At 39.5% G+C, this 26,965-nt stretch overlaps 2 protein-coding genes across 7 annotated transcripts in view; one reads left to right on the top strand and one right to left on the bottom strand.

The window, feature by feature from the left end:
- Positions 1–7,728, bottom strand: part of FANCD2 (FA complementation group D2) — a 58,948-nt gene extending 51,220 nt beyond the window's left edge. For 3 of the 6 annotated variants that reach the window (XM_059161702.1, XM_059161705.1, XM_059161704.1), the window contains exons 1-7: positions 7,505–7,666; positions 5,646–5,743; positions 3,477–3,617; positions 2,627–2,694; positions 2,361–2,464; positions 1,301–1,361; positions 88–140 (exon numbers count right to left, since the gene is read on the bottom strand). In XM_059161702.1, the coding sequence (XP_059017685.1) occupies positions 88–140; positions 1,301–1,361; positions 2,361–2,464; positions 2,627–2,694; positions 3,477–3,617; positions 5,646–5,709 (491 nt within the window). In that variant the 5' untranslated portion in view covers positions 5,710–5,743; positions 7,505–7,666. Of the gene's footprint in view, positions 1–87; positions 141–1,300; positions 1,362–2,360; positions 2,465–2,626; positions 2,695–3,476; positions 3,618–5,645; positions 5,744–7,504 lie in introns of those variants that run through there. The other 3 variants (XM_059161703.1, XM_059161706.1, XM_059161708.1) reach the window with 3 other exon arrangements.
- Positions 7,729–7,755: 27 nt separating this feature from the next.
- EMC3 (ER membrane protein complex subunit 3) lies at positions 7,756–26,809 on the top strand. Its single transcript, XM_059161709.1, has 8 exons — positions 7,756–8,097; positions 16,256–16,313; positions 16,652–16,745; positions 18,669–18,773; positions 19,825–19,906; positions 20,175–20,254; positions 21,178–21,260; positions 25,600–26,809. The coding sequence occupies exons 1-8, from the start codon at positions 7,943–7,945 to the stop codon at positions 25,726–25,728; spliced, it is 786 nt and encodes a 261-aa protein (XP_059017692.1). The 5' UTR covers positions 7,756–7,942; the 3' UTR covers positions 25,729–26,809.
- The last annotated feature ends 156 nt before the right edge of the window (positions 26,810–26,965 follow it).

Genomic DNA, 26,965 nt, shown 5'->3' with positions numbered 1-26,965 from the left:
AAACTGATGATGTTTCAGAGTAATCTTTTCAGAGAGAAACTTAAGCACACTAAGGCAATTTAAGCATTCCAGAATAATTCCACTTACTTTTCAAAAAGAAATTCTGGCAACTTTTCAAATAAAGTTTTGATAATGGCAGGCTAAAAAAGAAGACATAAGGAGTTAGGAGATGGTCTTTATTTTATTTTATTTGTTTTAAAGATTTTATTTATTTATTTGACAGACAGAGATCACAAGTAGGAAGAGAGGCAGGCAGAGATTGAGAGAGAAGGAAGCAGGCTCTCCGCAGAGCAGACAGCCCGATGCGGGGCTCGATCCCAGGACCCTGGGATCATGACCTGAGCCGAAGGCAGAGGCTTTAACCCACTGAGCCACCCAGGCGCCCCGAGATGGTCTTTAAATATACAACAGAAATATATAATTAACCACAATTTGCTCCAACAAGAGCTCTTGTTGTTTTCAGGAGGAAAACCCTGCTATACTGAAATCTTATTTTAAGAATGGCCAATTGAATGCTGCCTACATTTTGAACATAAGCTGTTGGGACACAGAGACTTGTCAATGATGTGTCTCCTAAAAAATTACCAAATGATTATAAAGGTAGCATTTAAATAATCAGATCATCAAAAATATTACTAAACATGACAACTGTTAACCTATGAAATGCAGACTTAAGATTATCAAATAGTTTGCAAGAAAAGAAGATTTCTCTCCAGAGGAGTAAGAGGGATCTTAAATGTAAGCTAACTAAATTATATTGAAGATTTCCAAAGTAAAGAAAGGGACAGGAGTATGGGAAGATTCACAGTGAAGATTCACAGAAGGAAAGAGAAAAAATGGAGGACAGGGTAAGGCAAGACTTTCCATTGTACGTTTTTATAATCTGAAACATTTACAACATGTTAAGGCATTGTCTATTCAAGATACTAAAAGAGAGAGGAGGAGGAAAGGGCAAAATCAAGTTAATCAGCAAGTAAAAATTGAAATGGGAGATGACCAGATGTGAATATAGCAGAGATATATAAGGTACTCAGAGCACAAGGGAGGAAAGTTTACAAATCAGGAAGGAGAGGCTGATGGAATAAGTGAGATTCCAAAGAAATGTAGTGGGCCAATCAGCTCAGTCCAAAGCCACAGCAATTGCCATACCAGATGCAGGTGAGCAATGAGGCTATGGTAAACTACTGCAAACCTAAATTCCCTGTTAACTCTACTAAACCCTGAGCTCAGGCATTATACTTGGGCATACACCACAAATCAAGTCCATTAAATGTACACAGAAAAAGTGACACAGTCTCACCTGTAATATGTCAATTCCCAGAAGCAATTTAATGAGGCTCTTAGAGTAAGATGTGCCTATGCTGTTAAAAAAAAAAAAGAAAAAAGAAAAGATTTGTTTTCCTTAATGTTTTTATCATTTCTTCATAAAATTGGTTAAATAAACAATTTTTAAATTTTTTTGAAAATTTAAAAAATTTTTAATTTATTGGTCAGAGAGAAAAAGCAAGCATGAGAGCCCACAAGCAGGGGAAGCAGCAGACAAAAAGAGAAGCAGGCTCTGCACTGAGCAAGGAGCTTGATGTGGGACTCGATCCCAGGACCCTAGGAACATGACCTGAGCCAAAGGCAGAAGCTTAATTGACTGAGCCACCAGGCATCCCAAATACACAATATTTAAAGAGAAACTATCCTGTTATAGCAGAAATACAGAACATGAAAAAATGGCTTTTTTTTTTTTTTAAAGATTTTATTTGAGAGAGAAAGAGGGAGAGCAAATGTGTGCACAAGCAGGGCGAGTGAGAGAGGGAGAAGCAGGCTGCCCACTGAGCAGGGAGCCTGGTGTGTGGCTTGATCATGACCTGAGCCAAAGGCAGACACTTAACTGTGCCACCCAGGCATCCCTGCTCTCTCTCTTTTTTTTTTTTAAGATTTTATTTCTTTATGGGGGCGGGGCACGGAAAAAGCGAGCATGAGCTAGGGGAGAAGCAGAGGGGGAGGAAGAGAGAATCTGAAGCAGACCCTGAGCTGAGCACAGAACCTGACTCAGGGCTCAATCTCACAACTCTGAGATCATGACCTGAGCCAACCCACTGAGTCACCCACGTGCCAAGAGAAGATGATTCTTACACACGGAGAAGTAGTTAAAATTCTATCAACACAGATGAGACACACTCTAGAAAACATTCTGGTTCTTAGTCTCATAACTATAAATTAATAATTTAAAGGTTAAAATTGAAGATAAAACAATTATAAATAAAAAGTGAAATTCAAAAAATTGCATTCTCCCCCCATTGCCATCCCCCAATCCAGTTAATATAACAGATTAAATGTCAGCAAGATTCCAAGCCTCCAGTCCATACCTGGCTTCCTCATCCTGCAGACGTTCACATGACAAAAGGCAGCTCCTGAAACTGTCTTGGTCCTCAATGTAAGATTCTAGGCCACTAACAAATTCTTCTATTATCTTAATGATATTGAAAAAACAAAGAGTAAGATTTTCAGTTTAACATTTGCTGTAGGTTAGCTAAAAATCATTCTAGTCCATTCAACTTTATGCCAGCATCTTAATATTCCCAATTCCAGAGTAGTGCTGGCATAAGCGAAAGTACCAGGAAGAAACTCATACTTTGGGATAAGAAGGATGTTTCCTCAGAGTCTGAAAGAGCTTCTTTTGGAAAACAACTTGATCCACAGCTAAGAGGAAAAAACAGTTGATCAGCAGAGTCTTTAATACCTCCCACCATAGTTTTACTTCCCTAAATATAAGTTTCGTTATCTTGTGAAACCAATAAGGATATTTTTAACCTAATTTCAGAGCCAAATTTTCTAAACCCATGGGAAAACAGATTTAGCTTTGACAGAGGATAACTGCTAAGTATTCTAAAAAGATATGAAATAATGGAGTAATCGATGCCCTAAAAGCAGGGCTTTAAATGGCTTTATAAATTTTCTTCTGAAATTACTCTGACACAGATCTAATTATTCTCTTGAGTATTAATTTATTTTTCCACAAGAAAACACAAAGTATTATTGGTATATGCCATTCTTTTCTTAAAAGTTTTAAAAAATTAATAAATAAAAAATTAGAATTACTTAACATGCATTAATCAGTACTAGAGACTATAGAAATACTCTCTCTAAAAACCAGTATCAGGGCACCTGGGTGGCTCAGTGGGTTAGAGCCCCTGCCTTTGGCTCAGGTCATGATCCCAGGGTCCTGGGATCAAGCCCCGAGTCGGGCTCTCTGTTCAGTGGGGAGCCTGCTTCCTCCTCTCTCTGCCTACGTGCGATCTCTGTCAAAAAAATAAAATCTTTTAAAAAAATAAATAAATAAATGAAAAGCAGTATCACTGTCATCTTTGTCTCAAGATGGCTGGTGCTCCCATTTTTAATTTTCACTGCCTATTTCAGAAATCCATGATTCAGTTCTGAGCCCTGCACTAAACCCAGAGAAAAGATTTAAATTAAAATATTACTTAGTTGATTCTGACTCTCTCCTGTTTTAAGAATAACTCCTGATGTTTTAAGAAGCTTTAAAAAAATACTGTCATTTTCTTCAACTTCATTGTGAACATGAGATTTCTTTGTCTTCTTGGAAAGTGGCTGCTTCCTGGCTTCTGAAAACAGACAAAATTTTCAAGAATGTGACAAATAGTAAAGATTAAAACTGTAAACCCTACAATAACCCTAAGAGGGAAATTGATGGGTTCTTGAAGAACTGTATTGGAATTGATGCTGTAGCAAAATTTTATCTCTAACAATGGTCAGCAACAGTGGCTTACAAACAAACAAATCAACAAACAATTATTTCTGCCTATTGCATTTTTTTAAAAGATTTTATTTATTTATTTGACAGAGAGAGTCACAGCAAGAGAGGGAACACAAGCAGGGGGATTGGGAGAGGGAGAAGCAGGCTTCTTGCCAAGCAAAGAGCCCAGTGCGGGGCTCAATCCTAGGACCTCGGGATCATGACCTGAGCAGAAGGCAAACACTTAACAACTGAGCCACCAGGCCCTCTCTATTGCATTTTTATTTGAAGAATTCAAAACATGCCACTTCTAACAAAAATAACCATGGAAATGTTTTCCACCCAAATTCTTTAAAACAGTTAGTGTGCCTCAAGCTGTTGTCTACAAACCAATACAATCAAATCACTGAGATGCTTATTAAAAGGACATTCTTAGGGGCCCCTAAGTGGCTCAGTTGGTTAAGTGTCTGCCTTTGGCTCAGGTCATGATTTCAGGGTCCTGGAATTGAACCCCACATCAGGCTCATTGCTCAGTGCAGAGCCTGCTTCTCCCTTGGGCTCCCTGCTCAATGGGAAGTTGCTTCTCTCTCCCTCTGCTCCTCCCCACCCAGTCTTGTGTTCTCTCTCTCTCTCTCTCTCAAATAAATAAAATCTTTAAAAAATAAAATAAAATAAAAGCACATTCTTAAATCACATCCCATAATTACTCAATTAAAATCTTGAGGATGAGGACCAGGCATTTGAATTTTTAAAGAGCTTTCCAGGTAATAATCTTGATGTACACCAAAGTGTGGGAACAAATGATCTTGATGCAGGAGTAAAAAGAATCAGGCAGGTTCTCTGGCATCAAGCCTTTGAGAACAAAGCCCAGGTTGGTTTTATCCCAAGGCTTTCAATGCAAGAGAAGTAATAAAACATAATAAACAAACAAAAACAAACAGTACTTGAAATTAAGTAGGATTATTTCCTCTTCTCCCTTAATGATGTAACAAGTTAGAACTCCCTTAACAGAGTAGATGAATATAATAAATGGGAAAAAAACCTATCAACCTCTTTCCATCAGAACTAAGTAAGGGCCTCTGTCAACCACAGTCTCAAATGGACAGTCCATACTGTTTCTTCACCCCTGGCATGGTTGTCTGATATAATGCCTTTCTTTTATACATCCCTATCACAGTTTTATCTGGATTGTAATTTTTTTTTAAGAATTTCAGTTTTAGGGGCGCCTGGGTGGCTCAGTGGGTTAAAGCCTCTGCCTTCGGCTCAGGTCATGATCCCAGGGTCCTGGGATCGAGCCCCACATCGGGCTCTCTGCTCGGCGGAGAGCCTGCTTCCTCCTCTCTCTCTGCCTGCCTCTCTGCCTACTTGTAATCTCTGTCTGTCAAATAAATAAATAAAATCTTTAAAAAAAAAAAAAAAAAAAAAAAAAAAAAAAAAAGAATTTCAGTTTTAAGCAATCTCTACATGCAACATGAACCTCGAATTCATAACCCTGAGATCAAGAGTCACAAGCTCCACTGACTGAACCAGGCACCCCCATACTATAATTCTTTTTAAGGGAGGAAAGAGGACCATAAACCTTTTTTAAAGGACAGATGACTATGTTGTACCTTCTGTCTCAGCACCTAGATGATGTAAGTGGATAAGCTCTATAATACTGTTTTCTATAATACTAATTTCTCTTATGGATGTGGAGACTAAGACTGTGGCCATGCCCAAAGTCATACATGGAATTAGAAGCAGAAACTCAATCCCAAATCCCCTGATAGTAGATTCTGTGTGCTCTAACCATTAAGACTTGATGACTCCCAGGACTTAAAAGGAGGAACTTTATCTCTCTTTAAGTGCCTCACACATTTGCTACTGGAAATAAAACAACAAATGACTAGATACTTACTGGAGACATCTTCTATCAGGCTCTCTTTATCTTCTGATTTTGACAGCCTTCTCTTGGAAACCATTTTGACTGGAAGTCTTCTGCAATTAAATTACTTTCTAGAGAAAAATCAGAGAATAGAAGTTACCCTCTAGAAGCTAGATAAGTTTTGAGAAGTTAAAGCTATAACTCAAAGAAAACTACCTTACCCAAAACCAAAGTAGTTCTAGTTTTTACACTAAAGTTGTCTAACTCCAGGTATTGAAAGAATTTCAACTCCTGTATCTGGTCAATACTCCCTTCCTTTCTAAACTTGATTACCTCGTTGCCTCTTTAGCAAGGCTACCTTCCTCTTGCTGAAGGATGAGATCCAGTTCTCTTTCTGATATCCCAGATCCTTCATAATCTGGCCCCAATCTACCACTCCTTTAACTCATTAATCCAATATTGAATGCTAGAGACTGCGCTAGGTGCTAGGGTTACAAGTATGAACTAGATATGATCACTGCCCTCAGGGAGTTTACACAGTAATGAGTAGTCTTTTTTTTTTTTTAAGATTTTATTTATTTATTTGACAGAGTGATAGAGAGAGAGAGAGCACAAGTAGGCAGAGCGACAGGCAGAAGGAGAGAGAGAGAAGCAGGCTCTCTGCAGAGCAGGGAGCCTGATGCAGGGCTCGATCTCAGGACCCTGGAATCATGACCTGAGATGAAGGCAGCCGCTTAACAAACTGAGCCACTCAGGTGCCCCTAGTAATGAGTATTCTTGAGGTAGTTATTTAGGTACAGTTATGTAAGTGCTATAAGAGAGAAGCACAGGGTGCTATGAGGGCTCACAACGAAATTTAATCTAGTTGGGGGTAGGGGAGATTAAGAAAAGCAGGGACAATTTCTCAGGGATAATTTCTGTGAGAAAAAGTTATTAAAGCAGGGACCTGAAGGCCAAAACAGGAATTAGCCCATAGAAGATGTATGAGAAGAGTAGTCTGGGCAGGAAAATATTCAACACAGAACCGGTAATGAGCCTGTAGAGTTAGAAATGAAACTGCAGAGGTAAGGGATGTCCTGAACCTGAACACTAAGGGCCTCTTACTCTATCTTGTAAACCAAAACATTCTTGGTCTCAGTGCTTTTGCATAAGGTGTTTTCACCTGAAATGCTCTTATCTGCCTGGAAACTACCACTCATCCTTAAAGACACAGTCAAATGTCATATTCCTTGAAAAATGTTCCTCCTATCCCCAAAGGAGCTTTCTACTCCAGCCTCCCTGTTCCATAGAGTGTATCTAGGATCCCCTACCACATCACACCAGACTGTGGGGCTCACTGAGAACAGGAACTCAGTCTCATTTATCTCTGTATCCCTAGTGCCCAGCACAGCACCTGGCATAAGATTTCTGAGCATATTCCCTAAATGAGAACGGCTGGCAGGCAGGTAAATACTAATAACTAACAAGAGCGATTCTAAGTGCTTCATAATTACTTACAAGCCTTTTTTGAGGTAGGTATCCTTATTATTCTCATTCAGTGGTGGAGTTGGGTTTCTAAGTCAGGCAGTCTGATTCCAGAATCTGCAATACCTACCAAATATACTTTTGACTATAGTGATGGCTTCCAACAATAGTTAACATTTACTATGTACCACGCACTATGCTAAGGGTTTTCTTTATCCACTGCCTCGTTAAATACTTATAACCATTATCGGCCATTTTTCGGACAAAAATTTAGTTAGGGTCGTCTGACTTCAGGGCACAAGCCCACAACACGGCTCCTTTCCAAAGAAGCCTGAAAGCCTGGTGGGTGGGGCCGACTGTCTGGACCAGGCCGTTCGGAAAGCAGTTGGGGGTAAAAGCCATCGTCATTTTAACGCGGAGGGAGGTACCTGGGGGGGATTATCCCACGACCGAGCAGAGGAGAAGGCCGAGGTTCGGGGCGCCGAGCCCCAGAAGGAAAAGCCGAGCTCCGCCGGGGCCCAGCGAGCAGGCCACAGTGACGCTGGGCCTCGAGAGACCGCGACCGCTGCTCCACTCACCCGCCAAGAACCCGTCGTCGCCCCTTGTTTTTGACTTTGCCGCCGGGCGAGACGCCACGCTGACGCCACGGAGGCGCGCCTCGCCCTGACGCTAAACTTCCGCGCCGGAAGTGGGCGGCCAGGCGGCAGGGCTTGGAGCAGTCTGCGAGGGCCAAAGCTGGAGTAGGGCTCCGGGCCCGGAAGGCTGAGAGGCGTGACAAGGCCCACAGGCGAAATCAAAGAGGGGCCTTCGCGCCCCGCGGGGAGAGAAACTCAGTTACACCGGGTGGGAGCCGGCTCTCTGTGAAGATGGCGGGGCCGGAGCTGCTCCTCGACTCCAACATCCGCCTTTGGGTGGTCCTACCCATCGTTATCATCACCTTCTTTGTGGGCATGATCCGCCACTACGTGTCCATCCTATTGCAGAGCGACAAGAAGCTCACCCAGGAACAAGTCTCCGACAGGTCAGCGCCTTCCCTCTCCGGCGGCCTCACTCCCCTGTGACCTTGGGGAAGAAAGTACAGGGGTTTTGTCAGTTTGTTCGGGTTGACATCGCGCCCCAAAGGCTGGGTCACCTTGCCTGTGTTACCTCTGTGTTTCACTTTAGTCATTTGTAAAATGAGGATACAGGAGATGCCTCATAGAGCAGGCTTGGGGATTAAATTCTAAATGAAGCCTACAAAGCCTTTGGCACAGGACTTGGGACCCATTAAGTGCTCAAAAATATTGTTGCTCTTAATTGTTAGGCCAATCGCCAACCCTCTTATCTATGAACTATGTATAAGGTGGGTGTGTTTACACTATTCCTTTTACCAAACTACTGTGGTGGTCAGCTGAGATACTAAGTAACCAAGTGCTGTGCAAATGTGGAATTGCCATAGAGATGTGGGGGATTGTAATTATCATTTCTCCTTCAGGATTTGAGGCAACTTCTTTCTCAAGTGCTTCATTACAGTATTTATCTGTGGAGAGAGGTAACTTGAGATGATTTTAGTTATCTAGATTTGTGCCCCCACCATATTAAAATCTTTTAAAAATTCCGATCATTGTGATTATTTTCAGAGATCATCTTAGGGAAATGTTGCTGTGTCTTTAACCACTTCGCTATCACTTACTTAACCCATTTTAAGAAATAGCAAGCCTCGGGCTCAGAACTGTCAACAAGCAACAGTATCTTACCAAGATTTAATTAATTTTGTTTTTATTGTGTTTATGTTAAGTGTGGCAACTAATACTGGTTTTCCATTGGCTGGCAACTTAAAGATTTATGTTAAAACTTACATAAGTAGAAAAAGTTGATATGTAAAAAATATTAAGCTTTTGGGACACCTGGATGGCTAAGTCGGTTAAGTGTCTGCCTTTGGCTCAGGTCATGATCCCGGTGCTGGGATGGAGTGAGAGTGAGTTAAGCATTGTGCTCCTTGCTCAGCGGGGAGCCTTCTTCTTCCTCTGCCTGATACTCCCATTTCTTGTGCTCTCTTCTGACAAATAAATAAAATCTTTTAAAAAATACTAAGTTTTTAATAGTACAAGTGCTAGTGAATAAAACAAAAGTCATAACCATGGAATGAGAATGACTGAAGTTTAGGAAGCACTGCTTTATCTCTCGGTTATGCTTCCCAGTTAGGCTGAGAATAATAATAATAAGCCGATATTTACTAAGCACTTACTCTATGCCAGGCACTAAGCTAAGCACTTACATTCATTAACTTATTTAAAATTCAAAGCAACTCTTATGAGATAGATGTTGCTGTCCCATTTCATAGAAACTGATGCTTAAGAGGTTTCATGGTCACACATGATGACATTCTGGACTTGAGGCCAGATTTTCTGGTTCCTAATTCAGGAGTTCTTTCCACTACACCGTAGAGGCCACTTCAATTAGTTTTCAGTAGCATCAGTTTCAGAACTGTTGAGAACCAACCTCCTGAGATAACCTGAAGTCAGTTCTCTACAGAAAGGAAGGCTATAAAAAGATGCAATGTGAAGAGAGCTCAAATGTTTAGCATTTATTAACACCAATAAATTGTTCTCATCTTATCCTCACAATCACACCAAGTTAGATAATCCTGAACCCATTTTTATAGTTGAAGAAAAGAAAGCCAGAGAAAATTAAGTAGCCTACCCCAAATAGCCAAAATTTTACAAATACTGTGCCTGTACTTAAACTCAGATCAGTTAAATTAAATTCAAGTTAAATTCTCTTGACCACAATTACTGTTGTCATAGATTCTCTGCCACAGTTTTCTGCTCTTGGTTGACTATGTGATTTCAGAGTGATGTTTCTGAATGATATCACACCCATAGCTCCTTTTTTGGGGGGGTGGATTTTATTTATTTATTTGTCAGAGAAAGAGAGCAAACACAAGCGGGGGATTGGCAGGCAGAGGGAGAAGCAGACTCCCCACTGAGCAATGAGCCTGATATAGGACTCTGTCCCAGGGTCCTGGCATCGTGACCTAAGCCAAAGGCAGACACTTAACCAACGGAGCCACCCAGGCGTCCCCAAAGCTCCTTTTTCTAACCCAAGATGAAATTCACACTTCCTGCACTCTATAAATAAAAATAATACTTAACAAACAAACAACATGATGTTTGCAACAACATAGATGGGCCTAGAAGCTACTATATGCTAAATGAAATAATAAGACAGAGAAAGGCAATTACCATATGATTTCACTTATATGTGGAATCTAAAAAAACAAAACAAACAAACAAAAGCAGAAACAGACCCATAAATACAGAGAACAAATTCATGGTTGCCAGAGGGGAGAGAGATAGAGGGATGGGTAAATGCGTGAAGGGGAGTGGGAGGTACAGGCTTCCAGTTACAGAATGAATCATGTGGATGAAAGGTATAGCATAGTCAATGAGATTGTAGTAGTGTTGTATGGTGGCATATGGTAGCTACATATATGAGCACACCATAATGTAAAGAGTTGTCAGATCACTATTTTGTATACCTGAAACTAATGTGACATTATGTGTCAACTATACTTCAATAAAAACGACAATGTAATGCCCTAGTTGTGACAAAGGAGAAATAAAAGAAAAATAATTTAATTTCTATTTCATAAGTACTTGTTCACAATGGTCCTCAAAAGTGTAATGCACAAGTCAAAGCATGTACCTCACTATAAAATCACCTTCTTTGGGACAGGTTCAACTGTAGGCTGATACAGTATTCACAATTTAGATATCACAGAAGGCAGTGCTGTTTTGGATTGATTTTACTAAATGAGGAACTACTCTTGATAAAGTCCTGAACAAAACAAAGTGCAGTTTTCCTTATACATACTTGGTGGTTGCATACCTGGAAGTTGAATATATATAAAAATCACTTCCAAAAAAAACCAAAAAACACTTCTTCCTTCTGTGTGGAGAAAAAGATGGAATTAGGTTTGAGGCTCATAATTAAAAGCAATTCAGTGAGATATTCAAAAGTAGTATGAAACATGAGATGGTTCTTTGAATTGCACAACTATCTCCAGCACTGAGGAATACTTAGCATCTCTTACCCCTAACAAATGACAGTTAATTTTACCCCATCATTTTGACAATCAAAAAAGTTCCACAGATTTCCAGAAGTCCCCCTAGGGGGCAGTCTCCATGGAAAACGACTGCCTTGGAGAAAACTCAAACCTCTCTGGTCATTATTGTTCCTTTATGTGAGATGTCTGGATCATGCCAGTTTCTACATGGTGTGACAGTACCCCACCAGGTCATCCTGTCAACTTGGATAGAATGCTGAGCATGTGGTTTTCAACCTGCCAAAACCAAGGCAAAATATGTTTTCTGGTTGTAAAACATTTCCTCTAAATATAGTATAAGTTTCCATTAGCCTAAATAAAAATGGAACCTTTGGTTTCATAAGTTATTAAGCTTTTGGTGCCTCTAAACTTAATAAATTTTAAAATATATTAAACCAAAACTGAAAGAAAAATGAACAAAATATAGTAAATCACAGTTGGGGATAGAATGTCTGGAAAAAATGGTACTCAAGCTCAAAGAATATACTGACTCTTAGGAAAGGAAAAAAACAAACTCAGGTCTTTAATATATGATTAAACTCCAATTTGAGAAATACCAGCTTTATTTATTTTTTTTTTTAAAGATTTTATTTATTTATTTGACAGAGAGAAATTACAAGTACACTGAGAGGCAGGCAGAGAGAGAGAGAAGGAAGCAGGCTCCCTGCTGAGCAGAGAGCCCGATGCGGGACTCGATCCCAGGACCCTGAGATCATGACCTGAGCCGAAGGCAGCGGCTTAACCCACTGAGCCACCCAGGCGCCCGAGAAATACCAGCTTTAAAAACTAAAGCTTTCAGGGCGCATGGGTGACTGGGTTGGTTAAGTGTCTGACTCTTGATCTCAGCTTAGGTCTTGATCTTAGGGTGAACATGGAGCCTACCTAAATTTAAAAAAAAAAGTATTAAGAAAATGTCTTTCAATTGCAAATTATCAGTGCAGAAGAGCTTTGTCTTTATAAGCAGCATAAGGACTTATTTTTCAAGAGTAACAGAAACGGAAATGCAAAATTAAAAATTTCTTATAGTATTCGCAGACCTCAGAGAAACTGAGTGTTTAGAATATACAGGACATTGGGGAGGGTATATGCTATGGTGAGTGCTGTTAATTGTGTAAGACTGATGAATCACAGACCTGTACCCCTGAAACAAATAATATATGTTAATTAAAAATAATTAATTTAAAAAACTTGATTAACTATGGTAGATGTCAGGGGAAAAAGTGATACGAAATTTTTATCATATAGAGATCAAAGCACTCAAGCAAGACATGTAGGGAAAAAAGAGGTGTGTCAGTTAATTATTAAGAATATTGTTATTTATCTGAAAAAAAATATAGGATAATTTAAGCTTGCCTTGATTTAGGGTTGAAATGCCTCAAGGTCATAGTTCTCAACCCCAGTTCTACAAAATTCCTCAGCAGTGAAAATACAGGAGATGTAGGGGAATTTCTGTTGATTACAGTGCCTGAAGAAGGCCTGAATTATCTATAGTGACCAAATTTTTATTGATGATCTACCATGTGCCCTGCTCTGTACCATATGCTATAGGATACAAGATATGACAAGGCCAAGAACCTACCCTCAGGGAGTTTCAGTCCAAGTGACAAAACATGCAAAAGAAAAATCATATATGCCACATGCAGTGGTAATCATTAAATGAAATTATATATATGAAGAGCTCAGCTTAAATCCTCAGTATTAAAAAATTTAAAAAATCTTTTAAAAAACCCTCAGTATTTCCCTTTTGCTTTTTTTTTTTTTTTTTTTTTTTTAGTACTCTCCACACCCAACATGGGGTTCGAACTCACAACCCTGAGGTCAAGAGTCACATGTTCCACCAATGAAGCCAGCCAGGCATGGGACTCTTTTTTTTTTTTTTTTTAACTATTTGTAAGTGTACAAGTCAGTGGCATTAAGTACATTCTCACTGTTGTGCAAACATCCCCATCATCCATTTCTGCAGTATTTTCATCATCCCAAACAAACTCTGAACATATTAAGTAATAACTCCCCATCTCTTTTCCACCCAGTTCCTGCAACCAGCATTCTACTTTTTGTTTCTATGAATTTGACTACTCTAGGTACCTTAATGTAAGTGGAATCATATAATATTTGTCCCTCTGTGCCTGTCTTATATTACTTAGCATAATGTTTTCAGGGTTCATCCATGTTGTAGCATGTGTCACATTTCAATACATTTTGTAACTAAATGAAATATACAATGTGATGATTTGACATACATATACTTTTCTGAATTGATTATCACAGTCCAGTTAATTAACATATACATCACCTCATACTTACCTTTTAAAAAAAAAAAATCAGTGTTAAAGAATGCTTAAGGTCTACTCTTTCAGTAAATTTCAAGTACATTACACAGTTCTATTGACTATAGTCACTAAACTATATGTTAAACCCCCAGAATTTATTCATCTTATAACTGCCTTTTGGCCGGCATCTCCCCATCTCCTTCATCCCCCAGTAACCACCATTTTAATTTCTGTTTCTATGAGTTTGATATTTTTTTAAGATTCCCAAATATAAATGAGATCATACAGTGTTTGTCTTTCTCTGGGCTAATTTTATTTAGCATAATGCCCTCAAGTTTCCACCATGTTGTTGCAGATGGCAGGATCTCCTTTCTGGTGGCTAATATTTCATTGTGTCTGTATATGTATATATACTACTGAATTGTGTGTTTAAATAGGATTACAGTGGTAAGTTTTATGTTACGTATTTTTTACCACAATTTAAAAAAATATACTGGGATGCATGTGGCCTTATATAGTATGTCTCTTGCACATCTCTCAAGTCTCATTTTCACTATGTTTTCTGTAGTTCTCTTTCTTCTAGCCATGTGGCCTTTTCTCAGGTCCTCAGAGACATAGTCTTTATGCCTGCTGCAGGGCTTTTGCCCATGCTGTTCCCTCCAGCACTTTGCCAAGGTAATCTCTAGTTGTCCTAAGATTCCAACGCAGTCATGCATCATCATCAAAGCTTTTTCCCAGACCTTAACTTCCTAGACTTGGTCAAATCCCCATATTATATACTCCCACCATACCATCCATCTCTCCTTCCTAGGACATAACAGGTGAATTTAACATTTATTCCTATGGTTATTTAATCAATGTCTTTATCTCCCACTAGACGTTAACTTTCATAAGATATTTGCCCCCGCTCCTTTTTGGTAAAATTTATTTATTTAAAGGGCACCTGGGTGGCTCAGTTGTTAGTCGTCTGCCTTTGGCTCAGATCATGATCCCAGGGTCCTGGGATTGAGCCCCTTATCAGGATCCCTGTTCAGCGGAAAGCCTGCTTTTTCTCTCCCATACCCCCTGCTTCTGTTCCCTCTTACACTGTCTCTCTCTCTTTCTGTCAAATAAATAAATAAAATCTTTAAAAAAATTATTTATTTGAGAGAGAGAGCGGGGGGAGGAAGAGAGGGAGAAGGAGAGAGAGACTCCTCAAGCAGACTGCCCTCAAATGCGGAGCATGACAAAGGACCTGATCCCAGGATCCTGAGATCATGACCTAAGCCGAAATCAGGAGTCGGCTGCTTAACTGACTGAGCCACCCAAGCGCCCTGAGATACTTGCTTTTTGATCAGTTGTTCATGTCACCTAATAGTACATGGCATTCAGAAGTTCAAGAAGTATTTGCCCAATGAGAATAAATCTGCTATTGTGCATAATATGAAAGGAGGCATGGGAAATTTAAATGACTTACCCACGATCACATAGCTAAGTGGCAGAGCCAGGATTTGAACCCATCTGTTCAACTCTAGAGAGTTTAAGTTTTTATCTGTTACTCTAGACCCAATGCTGCCTAAACCATCAGTGATGAAGGACCTGTTTTTTGTTTTGTTTTTTTAATTTCCAATCTATCATAGACCGATGCTTTTGTAAACTATTTTAGTACATATTTATTTGGATATTGTGGAAATACCAAATTATTATAAATGGTCCTAAACCCTTACTTTGAATGTCTACACTTAGCCTCATCACAGGCCAGCACTGGTACACAGGCCACACCTGGAGTAGCTTTAGACTAGCTCCCGGGGACAGAACATATTACATGTCACCTCTAAGTCTGTGTTGAGAGCAGTCAACTGTACAGTACAACGAGGTCAAGAGGAGGAAGACCAGAGAGAATTCCATGAGAGCACCAGGCAGAGTTTCTTAGAGAGGGTGGGGCTTGAAGAAGGTATTATGATATGATGGGGTAGAACTAGTGAAGAAGTGGGGTACTAGAGCATTCCCAGCACATGGAGAGTCTAGAATGTGTGTAAGGTGACAAGGAGACCCTGATTAGAGCAGGTGGTTTATACTGAGGAGTAGAGACAAAACCAAGCATAATTTGCATGTTGTTTATTTCTGTCTGTCCTTTTTTTTTTTTTTTTCACTTTCCAAGAAGGATTTCCATTAACTTAAGAGGGTTTTCCCCCATTAAAACAACTTTTGAAAACCTAGCAAACATTAGTATTTTGATCTCTGTCCTCTTTGGCATCTGTGTCTTTGCACCACCCACTTGTATCACACACTGTTTAATAATCAGTTATAGTCAGATATCACCAAATAATTTATTAACTCAGTAAATGTTTATTGAGAGTTTACTAACGGTCTGAATCCTGCTGGAATTTCTATTTGTTGTCTACTGGGGATCAATCCTGTCAAATCCTGTACTCATTTCTCTGTGGGGTTTTAAAAGTTTTCTTTTGTCCTCACCCTCCCTCCTCCCGCCCCCAGATCTCCTGAGGAGTATCCAGTGCTTAACTCTTTTCACTCAGAGAAAATTCCTTCTTAGCTTCTTATACAATAAGAAAAAGCTGAGTGTGATGTTCCAAATGTGCCTTCCTCAGAAATCTTTTGTTCATAAACACAGTGACTTCTGAAAAATACTTTTTTGAAGACCTGATTGTTGGGTTAAATATATTATATTGGTTTTAAGGACACTTGTATTTTGAAAAGTGTCCCCACAGGACTGTTGCCAAATAGGCTCTCTCTTGTGTTTAAATAGGTCTTCTACTCTTATTCTTCATTTTCTTCTAGTGTTTCGCTTTTAAAAATCTCATTATCTTGGTTGTATTTTTCAGTCAGGTCCTAATTCGGAGCAGAGTCCTCAGGGAAAATGGAAAATACATTCCCAAACAGGTACTCATTTCTCTTTTTTTTTAAAGTTCCATGATTCACTATTGAGGGCAGTAGATGTCTGAATGTTTAATAAGGGGACTCTTTGGGGAAAGCTGAAGTTTGGCAAATCTGTAATTAAGCTGTGGCCTAGTGGTGTCTGCTGTCATTGTGACCTCACCCTTCTTAGGAAATTATTTTTAAATGTGACTCAGCTAAAGTGTCAGGTTGGCTGCCAAGTAGGTGGCCAGCTCTGAGTGTAACAGCCTATTCCAAGGGCCTTCTGACTAAACCTCTGGGGAATAATTTGGCAGTTTCCTATGTCACAGTTTTAAGACTTAAAAAGCTCTCTTTTCTACTAGTCTTTCTTGACACGAAAATATTACTTCAACAACCCAGAGGATGGATTTTTCAAAAAAACTAAAAGGAAGGTAGTGCCTCCTTCTCCTATGACTGGTATGTTTACTCCCTTCTGTCCTCTTTAAATAAGATTCTTAACATGAGTTGGGGGAGGGCAGGAAGAGAATGTGATTTATTTAAATGTTAAATTGTATGGGATAGAAATCTAAGGGGCTTAGAGATCATCTAATACAGGGATCTACATAAGTGGAGCTCTCTCTCTCTCTCTCTTTTTTTTTTTTTTTCCTAAATAAATCACCTGGGAATGCCAATGTATAAGGTGGATTTAAAAAAAAAAAAAAAAAAGAGCCGCTGGCTGGGGAATGAGAAAACTAGAGCCATTATCCCTGAGTCTCTTCCCTTGCTGTTCCTCAGGACCCAGGGCTCTGCAGAGCACAGTTGGTAAAGCATCCTAGTCCCATCTCCCAGCCAGTGTCGGGATCCCCTTATTGACAGATGGCCACCCAGCTTCTGTCTGAAAGAGGAGGAGCTCTTAACCACTTCCCAGCCCAGCCATTTCTTTGTCAGTCATGATTGCTTGGCCCACCATACAATTTTTGCTGTAATGGATTTCTTACTTCTGCTGACCTTAGTCATGTGAAAAAACATAGCACTTTTAAAGTAAAACAAAATAATCTATTCTTCTGTGTTGGCTGTCCTCTCATTTTAATACCCATTTCTCTAAGTAAGAAACTCAGACAGAAGGTACTACAATTGATTTTAGTAAGTCTTTTAGAAAGCCCACAAGAAACAAAAGACCAATTTATGTATGAAGAGATACTTGACTTCACTAAATCCACAAAATGCAAATTAGAACAAGATGTCCTTTTTAGTTTTTCTAAAGATTTATTATTTATTTGAGAGAGATGTGTCTGCACCCAGTGGGGGTTGGGGGGTAGAAGCAGAGGGAGCCAGAGAGAGAGAATCTCAAGCTGACTTCCTGCAGAGCACAAAGCCTGTAGGGCACAAATACACGACCTGATTATGACCTGAGCCAAAATCTAGAGTTGGATGCCTGGATATTAGACCCAGGCGCCCCCAAGATGTCCTTTTTAGACCATTAAACTGATGAAGATTGAAAGCTTCACAAAGCTACTACTGTCAAAGTCATAGGAAGTTAGGCCCTCCTGCTACTGTTGAAGGACAATCTGATGGTATTTGTTCATTTTATTTATTTATTTTTAAAATATTATATTCATTTATTTGACAGAGAGAGAATCACAAGTAGGCAAGAGAGGCAGGCAGAGAGAGGGAGGAAGCAGGCTCCCTGTTGAGTAGAGAGCGAGATACGGGGCTCTATCCCAGGACCCTGAGATCATGACCTGAACTGAAGACTGAGGCTTAAACCACTGAGCCACCCAGGTGCCCCATGTTCATTTTAAATGTTCAAACCCCTTGACCTAGAAATTCTAAGAATTCTTCTAAGAATTTCTCTTACAGAAACACATCACATGCAGATTATATACTAGGTAGTTGTTGGCAGCAGTGTTTAATTGGCAAAAAAAAAAAAAAAAAAAAAATAGAAACAATCTATAGGTCCATCCAGAAGTAGTAAGTGTGACCACGTAGTAGACTCTTATGCACACACTGAAAATAGTGAGAGAGGGATATTAAACCAATGTGAAAATACCATCTACAATATATTTACTTTTTTAAAATTAAGAAGCAGATTAGTAAGCATAATATCTGTTTATTGTATACATATGGAAACTTGTATATATAAATGCATGTAAATACATACTTATGTGTGTAAATTTATATATGTATGTATAAAGATGGAAGAATATGCAACAAAGAATTAAAAGTATTCAGAGAGTGGGCTCAGAGAAGCTGTCTAATCCTATGTTTCCATGTCATTTGAATTTTTTACAGTGAACTTGTATTAGTTTAATTATCATATAAATTAAAAATTTACAGAAAATCAGGGAGAAGTCCCTGCCAACAGTGGTAAAATGCTGTCGTCTCTTGTTTTTGTCATAGATCCCACTATGCTCACAGACATGATGAAAGGCAATGTAACAAATGTGCTCCCTATGATTCTTATTGGTGGATGGATCAACATGACGTTCTCAGGCTTTGTCACAAGTAAGTTACAGACCCAGAAGACTTCAGGTTCATTTAGCGATGATCCTTTCCCATGTCCCTGTTCAGAGAAATCCAAGTGCTGCTTAGACACTAATATAATGAGTCCCATATTCTCTATTGGAAATTAGCCATATTCTTTTTTTTTTTTTAAAGTTTGTATTTATTTGAGGGAGGGAGAGCATGAGAAAGCAAGCATGAGCAGGGGAAAGGTCAGAGGGAGAGGGAGAAAGAGAAGCAGACTCACCACTGAGCAGGAAGACCAACTTGGGGCTCAGTTCCAGGACCCTGAGATCTTGACCTGACCAAAGGCAGATGCTTAACTGACTGAGCCACCCAGGTGTCCTGGAAACTAATCACATTCTTTGAAAAAAAATTTCATATGCTGTGACTTTATGGCTCTTATCCCAAACTCATCATTAGTTCATGATGTGGATGTTTTTTACCAATAGGAACTTAAGTGAATGGCTTGCTCATTCGTATCCAAAATTAATTCTTGTTAAGTAGGATGAAGGGAAGCATGTTTCTATTTTGACTTCATGTCCTAAGTATTGAAGTGAGTCGTTTATCTACTTATAATTTGTTTTAAATCAATTTCATTTCTCAGGAATGTAGTTCTCTATGTGTATATATTCTATTTTGGGTTTTAGGTCACAACTCAGAGTCCCTGCTTCTTTTTTTTTTTTAAGATTTCATTTATTTATTTGTCAGAGAGAAAGAAAGCACAAGCAGGCAGAGTGGCAGGCAGAGACTTAGTCCCAGGACCCTGGGATCATGACCTGAACTGAAGGCAGGGGCTTAACTAACTGAGCCACCCAGGCATCCCCAGAGTCCCTGCTTCTTAAGCAATAGAGAAGCTGTGTTGAAGGAACTATAAATAGAATGATATTTGCCTTATTTTTTTCAGAAATTGAAACAAATTTCCTGGTAGAAATCATTTCAAACTGTGTATGGTACAGAGTTTCCACCTCATGGAAGGATTACGTGCATTCATGCTTAAACTGTTCTAAAAACAGCAAGAAAAGATTGTGAACTTTCTCTCTCTTTTCTGTAGCCAAGGTCCCATTTCCACTGACTCTCCGTTTTAAGCCAATGCTGCAACAGGGAATTGAACTACTCACATTAGATGCATCCTGGTAAGAACTTTCTTTCCTTTATAAAAACACAAACCAAAAGCTAAAACCAATGTCCCTTAAAGAACAGAATATCTGATTTGCATTCTTCACTGGAATAGATTTTTGATTTTTCTCATTGAAACTCCACTCAAAATGCCATGGGTGGATTATGACAATTTTTAACCTTACCCCAAGTGATTCTTTTATATATTCTTTGGGTGATAGAAAATTATGAATTCTGTAAATTCTAAAATAACTACCTGTGTTGTTTCACTTTTGCTTTTCCTAGGGTGAGTTCTGCATCCTGGTACTTCCTCAATGTCTTTGGGCTTCGGAGCATTTACTCTCTGATTCTGGGCCAAGATAATGGTAAGAAGCATATTGGGTTTAATAAGCAAATACTTTGATAGACAGTCATCCATGCCAAGGCCAGAAAACTCATGCAGTCTGTTCTATTTGTTAGCATAGTCAAATACAATGCTTCACTCCTTAAACTTCATAAATTTTTGAGGTATTCTGCTAGACTCTTACAGATTCCAGGGTTAGAGCATATGACTGGTTCCGTTGATGGAGCATGCAACCCTTGATCTCAGGGTTGTAAGTTCAAGCCCCATGCTAGGTATGGAGATTACTTAAAATCTTAAAGAAAAAAATAAAATTCCAGGATCAACTGTAGATCTGAATTCTCCCTGGAAATCATGGGGACAATATTTAGTTCCCCAAGGTATGAAAGCCTCATGTGAGGAATCCAGTACCAGTAGTGTAAGCCTGTAAACTGAAGCTGAAAGAAGGCCTGGTTTGACCAGTCAGTTCATTGACTAGAGTTCTTGCCAGGACCAATCCTGGCTCTCTCATTTAATGGTTGGGACCTTGGGCAAGTGACTTAACCACTTTCATTGTATGCTCATTTGTAAAATAGAGACCTTAATAATTAAATTCAGAGTTTGTTGTAAGGAGTGAATGAGGCAGAATATGTAAAGCACTTCGTAAAGTGCCTGGCATAAAATAGTTGCTCCATAACCGGTGGCTGTAGTGATTGTTTACACATGAAATCAAGTTTAGCACTTCCTTCAGTTACTTTCTGTTATTATCAGGCCCATTTTTCAGGTGATGTAAAGTGACTTTCCCTAGGTCACATAGTCAGTGTGTGGGAGGGCCAGTCAGTGAATCTGTCCTACGGGGCTCTCATCCCTCCTGAGCACCTGTCAGTGTTGTGTGAGGACCGTTCTTCTGAGAAGGCGCTGGGTGCTTGCTGAGCCCTGGCACTCACATCCGTGTGCCTTACACTGCAGCCGCGGACCAGTCACGGATGATGCAGGAGCAGATGACGGGAGCAGCCATGGCCATGCCTGCAGACACCAACAAAGCTTTCAAGGTATGCTCACACCTTCCATAGCTTTGCTAATGCTCTGAAAGACATTAGTGGACAGTTACTTTAACATTGGGTTCCTTGAAGGGAGTGTCATTTGGTTGGTTCCATCATTTAAATTGAACACAAATGAATTTGTGTTTACATATTTCTTTCCTATTCCTGAGACAGAGTCAGCTGTAAATAAATTGGAGATTCTTGGTACTTTTACTAGCTTTTAAATGCTCACTCAAATTTAAGCCACACTGTAAATGAAGCTGTAAATTGAGTCCATTCAGAGACACCAAGTAAACATTTAGAATACTCTGAACTATTTAGGACCCTGTGGACATCAGATATAAATTTCATTTTTAAAAAATATCAATACTTAAAGGCTTTTCATGAAATGATCCTGCACTATGTAAAATCCAGCATAATTTTTGTACAGCAAAACCTCACTAATTTTTCATGATAAAACCTAGAAACAGAAGGGAATTTGCTCAGCTTGATGGAAAGCCTCTATGATAAACCTACAGCTAACATCATACTCAGTGGTGGAACACTAACAGCTTTCCCCCTAAGATTAGGAACAAGACAAGAATGTCCACCCTTGCCACTTCTGTTGAACCTTGTGCTGGATGATTAGCCGGGGCCATTAGGCAAGAAGAAATAAAAGGCATTTACATTAGAAAGGAAGAAGGAAATTATCTCTGTTTGCAAATGACATGGTCTTATATACAGAATATTGTAAGCAACCCACAAGGAAACAAGTCCAGCAAGGACTTTTTTTAGAACATCTTTTAGATGATGAATGGTAAAGATGCAAAATCAGTTGTATTTCTATACACTGGCAATAAAGAATCTGAAAATGAAATTAAGAAAAAAATTCCATTTAAAGTAGTATCAAGGGGCCCCTGGGTGGCTCAGTGGGTTAAAGCCTCTGCCTTTGGCTCAGGTCATGATCCCAGGGTCCTGGGATCGAACCCCACATCTGGCTCTCTGCTCAGCAGGGAGCCTGCTCCCTCCTCTCTGTCTGCCTCTCTGCCCACTTGTGATCTCTGTCTCTCAAATAAATAAATAAAATCTTAAAAAAAAGTATCAAAAAGAGTAAAATACTTGGAAATAAATTTAACAAAAGAAAGATGAGACTTTTACAAGGAAATTATAAAGCATTGCTGAAAGAAATTAAAGTAAGACCTGAATGAATGGAAAGACATCCATGTTCATCGATTAAAAGACTTAATATTGTCAAGATGGCAATACTCCCAAAATTCTGTACAGATTCAATACAGTCCCTTTCAAAATTCCACATACCTTTCTTATAGAAATTGACAGGCTGATCCTGAATATCATATGGAAATGCGAGAGACCCAGAATAGCCCAATTAGAGTTTAATATGAATAAAGTTGGAAGACTCACACTTCCGATTTAAAACCTACTTCAGAGCTACAGTGATCAAGACTGTGTGGTACTGGCGTAAGGACAGATCTACAGATCAATGCAATAGAATTGAGGAGGTCAGAATAAACCCATACATTTAAAAATTTATTTATCCATTTATTTATTTATTTATTTATTTTTATAAATTAATAAAATCTTTTAAAAAATGTACAAGCAACAAAAGGAAAAACAGATAAATGGAACTTTGTAAAAATGAAAACTTTTGGAGTGCCTGAGTGGTTCAGTTGTTAGGCATCTGCCTAACAACCCCTATGCTCGGGTCATAATCCTGGGTCCTGGGATTGAGCCCCACATCAGGCTCCCTGCTCAGCAGGAGGCCTACTCCCTCTCCCACTCTCCTTGCTTATATTCCCTGTCTCTCTGTCTCTCTCTCTCTCTGTGTCAAATAAATAAAATCTTAAAAAAAAAACTTTCATACTTCAAAGGACACCATCAAGAAAATGAAAAGACAGTATTAGAGAACATGTTTGCAAACGGTATCTTAATTTAAATAAATTATCCAGTGTCAAACATTTTACACCTATGTTTTCTTCTAAGGGTTTTATAGTTTTACCTGTTAAACCATTTAAAGTGTCTTTTTTTTAAATTATTTATTTATTTATTTATTTATTTGACAGACAGAGATCACAAGTAGGCAGAGAGAGAGGAAGGGAAGCAGGCTCCCCGCTGAGCAGAGAGCCCGATGCAGGGCTCGATCCCAGGACCCTGAGATCATGATGTGGGCTCGATCCCAGGACCCTGCGATCATGATCTGAGCTGAAGGCAGAGGCTTTAACCCTCTGAGCCAACCAGGCGCCCCTCTTCTTTTTCTTTATTGTGGTAAAATAGGTAACATAAAATTTGCCACTTTTAACCTTTGTAAATATACAATTCAATGGCATTAATTACATTCACAATGCTGTGCAACCATCAAGACTATGTATTTCCAAAATTTTTCATCCCTTGAAGAAGAAACTCTGTACCCAGTCAGTGGTAAGACTATTCTTTTCCCCAGTGAACTGTCTAGGCACCTGTGTTGAAAGTCAATTGATCTTAAATAAGGTTTATTATTTAATTATCTTAAGTAAGGGTCTAGTATTCAGAATAAAGAACTCTCAGAACTCAGCCATAGTAAGACATTCCAGTTAAAAGTGGGCAAAAGTTTTGAGTAAACATTTCTCCACAGAAGATATACAAATACCCAGTAAGTTCATGAAAGCATGCTCAGCATTGTTAGCCATGGGAGAAATGCAAATCAAAGCCACAGTGACTCACTCGATGACTATAATAAAAAAGATGGACACTAACAGTTGTAAACAAGGATGTGAAGAAATTGGAATTATCCTATTGCTGGTCATGGTGCAGCCACTTAGGAAAGCAGTTTTTAGCCAATCCTGAAAAAGTTAGACGTAATTACCATATGACCACCAATCTGCACTTAGGTAAATAGCCAAGGGAATTGGAAACCTATGTCCACACAAAAACTTACACAAGTATGTTCAGAGGGGCACCTGGGTGGCTCAGTTAGTTAAGCGTCTGCCTTTGGCTCAGGTCATGATCCCAGGGTCCTGGAATTGAGCCCCACACAGGCTCCTTGCTCAATGAGGAGTCTGATTCTTGCTCTTCCTCTTCCTCTGCCCCCCACCCCCCGCTCCTGTTCTCTCTCTGTCTCAAATAAATAAATAAAATCTTAAAAAAAAAAAAAAGAGATGAACAGATAAAGAAGATGTGTGTGTACCACACACTGGAATATTACTCAGCCATCAAATAATGAAATCTTGCCATTTGCCACAATGTGGGTGGAGCTAGAATGTATCATGCTACATGAAGTCGGTCAGAGAAAGATACCATATGATTGCACTCATGTAGAATTTAAGAAACAAAATAGATGAACATATGTGGGGTAAGAGAGAGAGGTATGCAAACCATGAGAGACTCTTAATGATAGAAAACAAACAGGGTTGATGGAGGGAGGTGAGTGAGGAAATGGGCTAGATAGGTGATGGTATTAAGGGGGACATGTGTCTTGGTGAGCACTGGGTAGTATGTAAGTGATGAATCACTGACTTTTCCTAAAACCAATATTGTACTGTATGTTAACTAGAATTTATTTTTTTTTTTTTAAAGATTTTATTTATTTATTTGAGAGAGAGAGACAGTGAGAGAGAGCATGAGCGCAGAGAAGGTCAGAGGGAGAAGCAGACTCCCCATGGAGCTGGGAGCCCGATGTGGGATTCGATCCTGGGACTCCGGGATCATGACCTGAGCCGAAAGCAGTCGTCCAACCAACTGAGCCACCCAGGCATCCCTTAACTAGAATTTAAATAAAAATCTTTTTTTAAAAAAAGCCATGAGCTAACATTTGTATTGCATATTATATTTCCTAAAGCATTTTTTTAAACCTGAAAATTAAAGGCAAAAGTAGTCAGCATTTATAGACTGTTTGAGAAATGTAATTGGTTACTAGCTCTAGTGACCTCAGACAGATTATTTTACCTTTTTTTTGTTTTTTTGTTTTGTTTTTTTAAAGATTTTATTTATTTAATTGACAGACAGAGATCACAAGTAGGCAAAGAGGCAGGCAGAGAGAGAGAGAGAGAGAGAGGGAAGCAGGCTTCCTGCGGAGCAGAAAGCCCGACGTGGGGCTCGATCCCAGGACCGTGAGATCATGACCCGAGCCGAAGGCAGCAGCCCAAACCACTGTGCCACCCAGGCGCCCCTATTTTACCTTTTTTAACCTTGATCTCTTTGCCTGCAGATCAAGCGTGGGGGTGTTCAGGGCAGGTGGCAGTACCTACCTCATAGGATGAAATGAGTTTATACATATAAATAGCTTAATCCAGCTGCTGGCTAGAATCAGTGTTCCCACAACAGCACTGCTCTTAGTAACAGCCCTCCTCTTCCCTGGTGTTCTCTTCCTTTGCAGACAGAGTGGGAAGCTTTGGAGCTGACGGATCACCAGTGGGCACTAGATGATGTCGAAGAGGAGCTCATGGCCAAAGACCTCCACTTTGAAGGCATGTTTAAGAAGGAATTACAGACCTCGATTTTTTGAAGACCACACAGGGATTTGCTGTGTCAGAACTCAGAGCAGTAGTTAACTTTATAACTTTGATTTGAGCTGGACCCTCTCAGAATAAAAAGAAGGATGCATGAGCTGGCAGGTGTTCAGCAAGAATTGTTCTTATCTGAGCCAGGTTCCCTTATATGTCTGAAACTAGAGAAGATCTGGGGAGTGTGTGCTAGATGACTTACCCAGAAGCAGCTATTTTTAAAATGTTTTACATTTTCCTTCTCGTGACTCTGATAATGAAAGTCAAAGAAAGGGGGAATACTCAAGCTAGTTATAATATATAAAACTTAGCAAAAATTCAGTCTTTGGAAAAAGCATTGTCAATTATACCTAATTATTAAGTGCAGTCAGCCTGACTTCTAACCACAGTGAACGCCTGTTTTCTTGGGATCCAAATACTTTGTGTTTCACCTTTAATTTTTTGTTAGTATTTGTACAACTTTCTTTAACAAATAATACATTTTCCTTACTGAAAATTTAGCAGTTACGGATGAGCAAAGTGAAAGCTCCCTGTGTTGTTCATTTTGAGCCTACAGAGTGACATAAAGAGCAAATGGGTCAAAATCTGATTCAAATCAGCTCTTTTCAGAGTGAATACCCAGGGCTAGGACAGACTTAGCCAGCCTTCTATCTCTTAACACTGTCCGGTGAAAATCGGCAACACTGAGACACTGCCGGATTCTCAAGTGCCTTTGGGATCATCAGAGATAGGTTACATAATCTGAGGTCTTGAGCTGGAGTTCAGGATGTATCAAATCCATTGACATCAATAGTGCTGTACCAAATATGGCTTCTCTGTTGAATGAAGGACCTCATTTCCCAATTTTTCTGGATAAGAGAGTTAGCATATTGCTGTAAGAAGGGAGAAGGTGCGATTGCTGGCAGACATGTAGTTAAGGTTGGCCCAGGAATCATTCTGTCTGGATTGATTGTCCCAGGGAAGTGTCAGGGTGCCATTTCTGTACCAAAAGGTGAATGTAATTTGCATGTTGAACACTGTAATCAAGAACAAACAACTCTTGACTCTACCAATTAAAACATCCTGTTTTCTCTGCCTATAAAATGTTGCCTCTGTGGGTCACTAACAGCCTTGTGCCACAGTTATAAGTGTCTTATGGATCAGTGCTCAAGAGTCAAAGATGAAAAAGATGTGGGGTGCCTAAGAGGCTCAGTTGGTTAAGCGTCTGCCTTGGGCTCAGGTCATGGTCCCAGGGTCCTT

The sequence above is a fragment of the Mustela lutreola genome, chromosome 2 (genome assembly GCF_030435805.1).
Source record: "Mustela lutreola isolate mMusLut2 chromosome 2, mMusLut2.pri, whole genome shotgun sequence".
Taxonomy (NCBI): Eukaryota; Metazoa; Chordata; class Mammalia; order Carnivora; family Mustelidae; genus Mustela; species Mustela lutreola.
This window is presented reverse-complemented; position numbering and strand designations above follow the sequence as displayed.

Bases quoted from the DNA above. Each gene is read 5' to 3' on its own strand.
- EMC3 (XM_059161709.1), top strand. From the start codon at position 7,943: ATGGCGGGGCCGGAGCTGCTCCTCGACTCCAACATCCGCCTTTGGGTG. The intron at 19,907-20,174 runs GTAAGAACTTTC...TGCTTTTCCTAG, and splicing joins CTCACATTAGATGCATCCTG to GGTGAGTTCTGCATCCTGGT. The intron at 20,255-21,177 runs GTAAGAAGCATA...CTTACACTGCAG, and splicing joins GATTCTGGGCCAAGATAATG to CCGCGGACCAGTCACGGATG.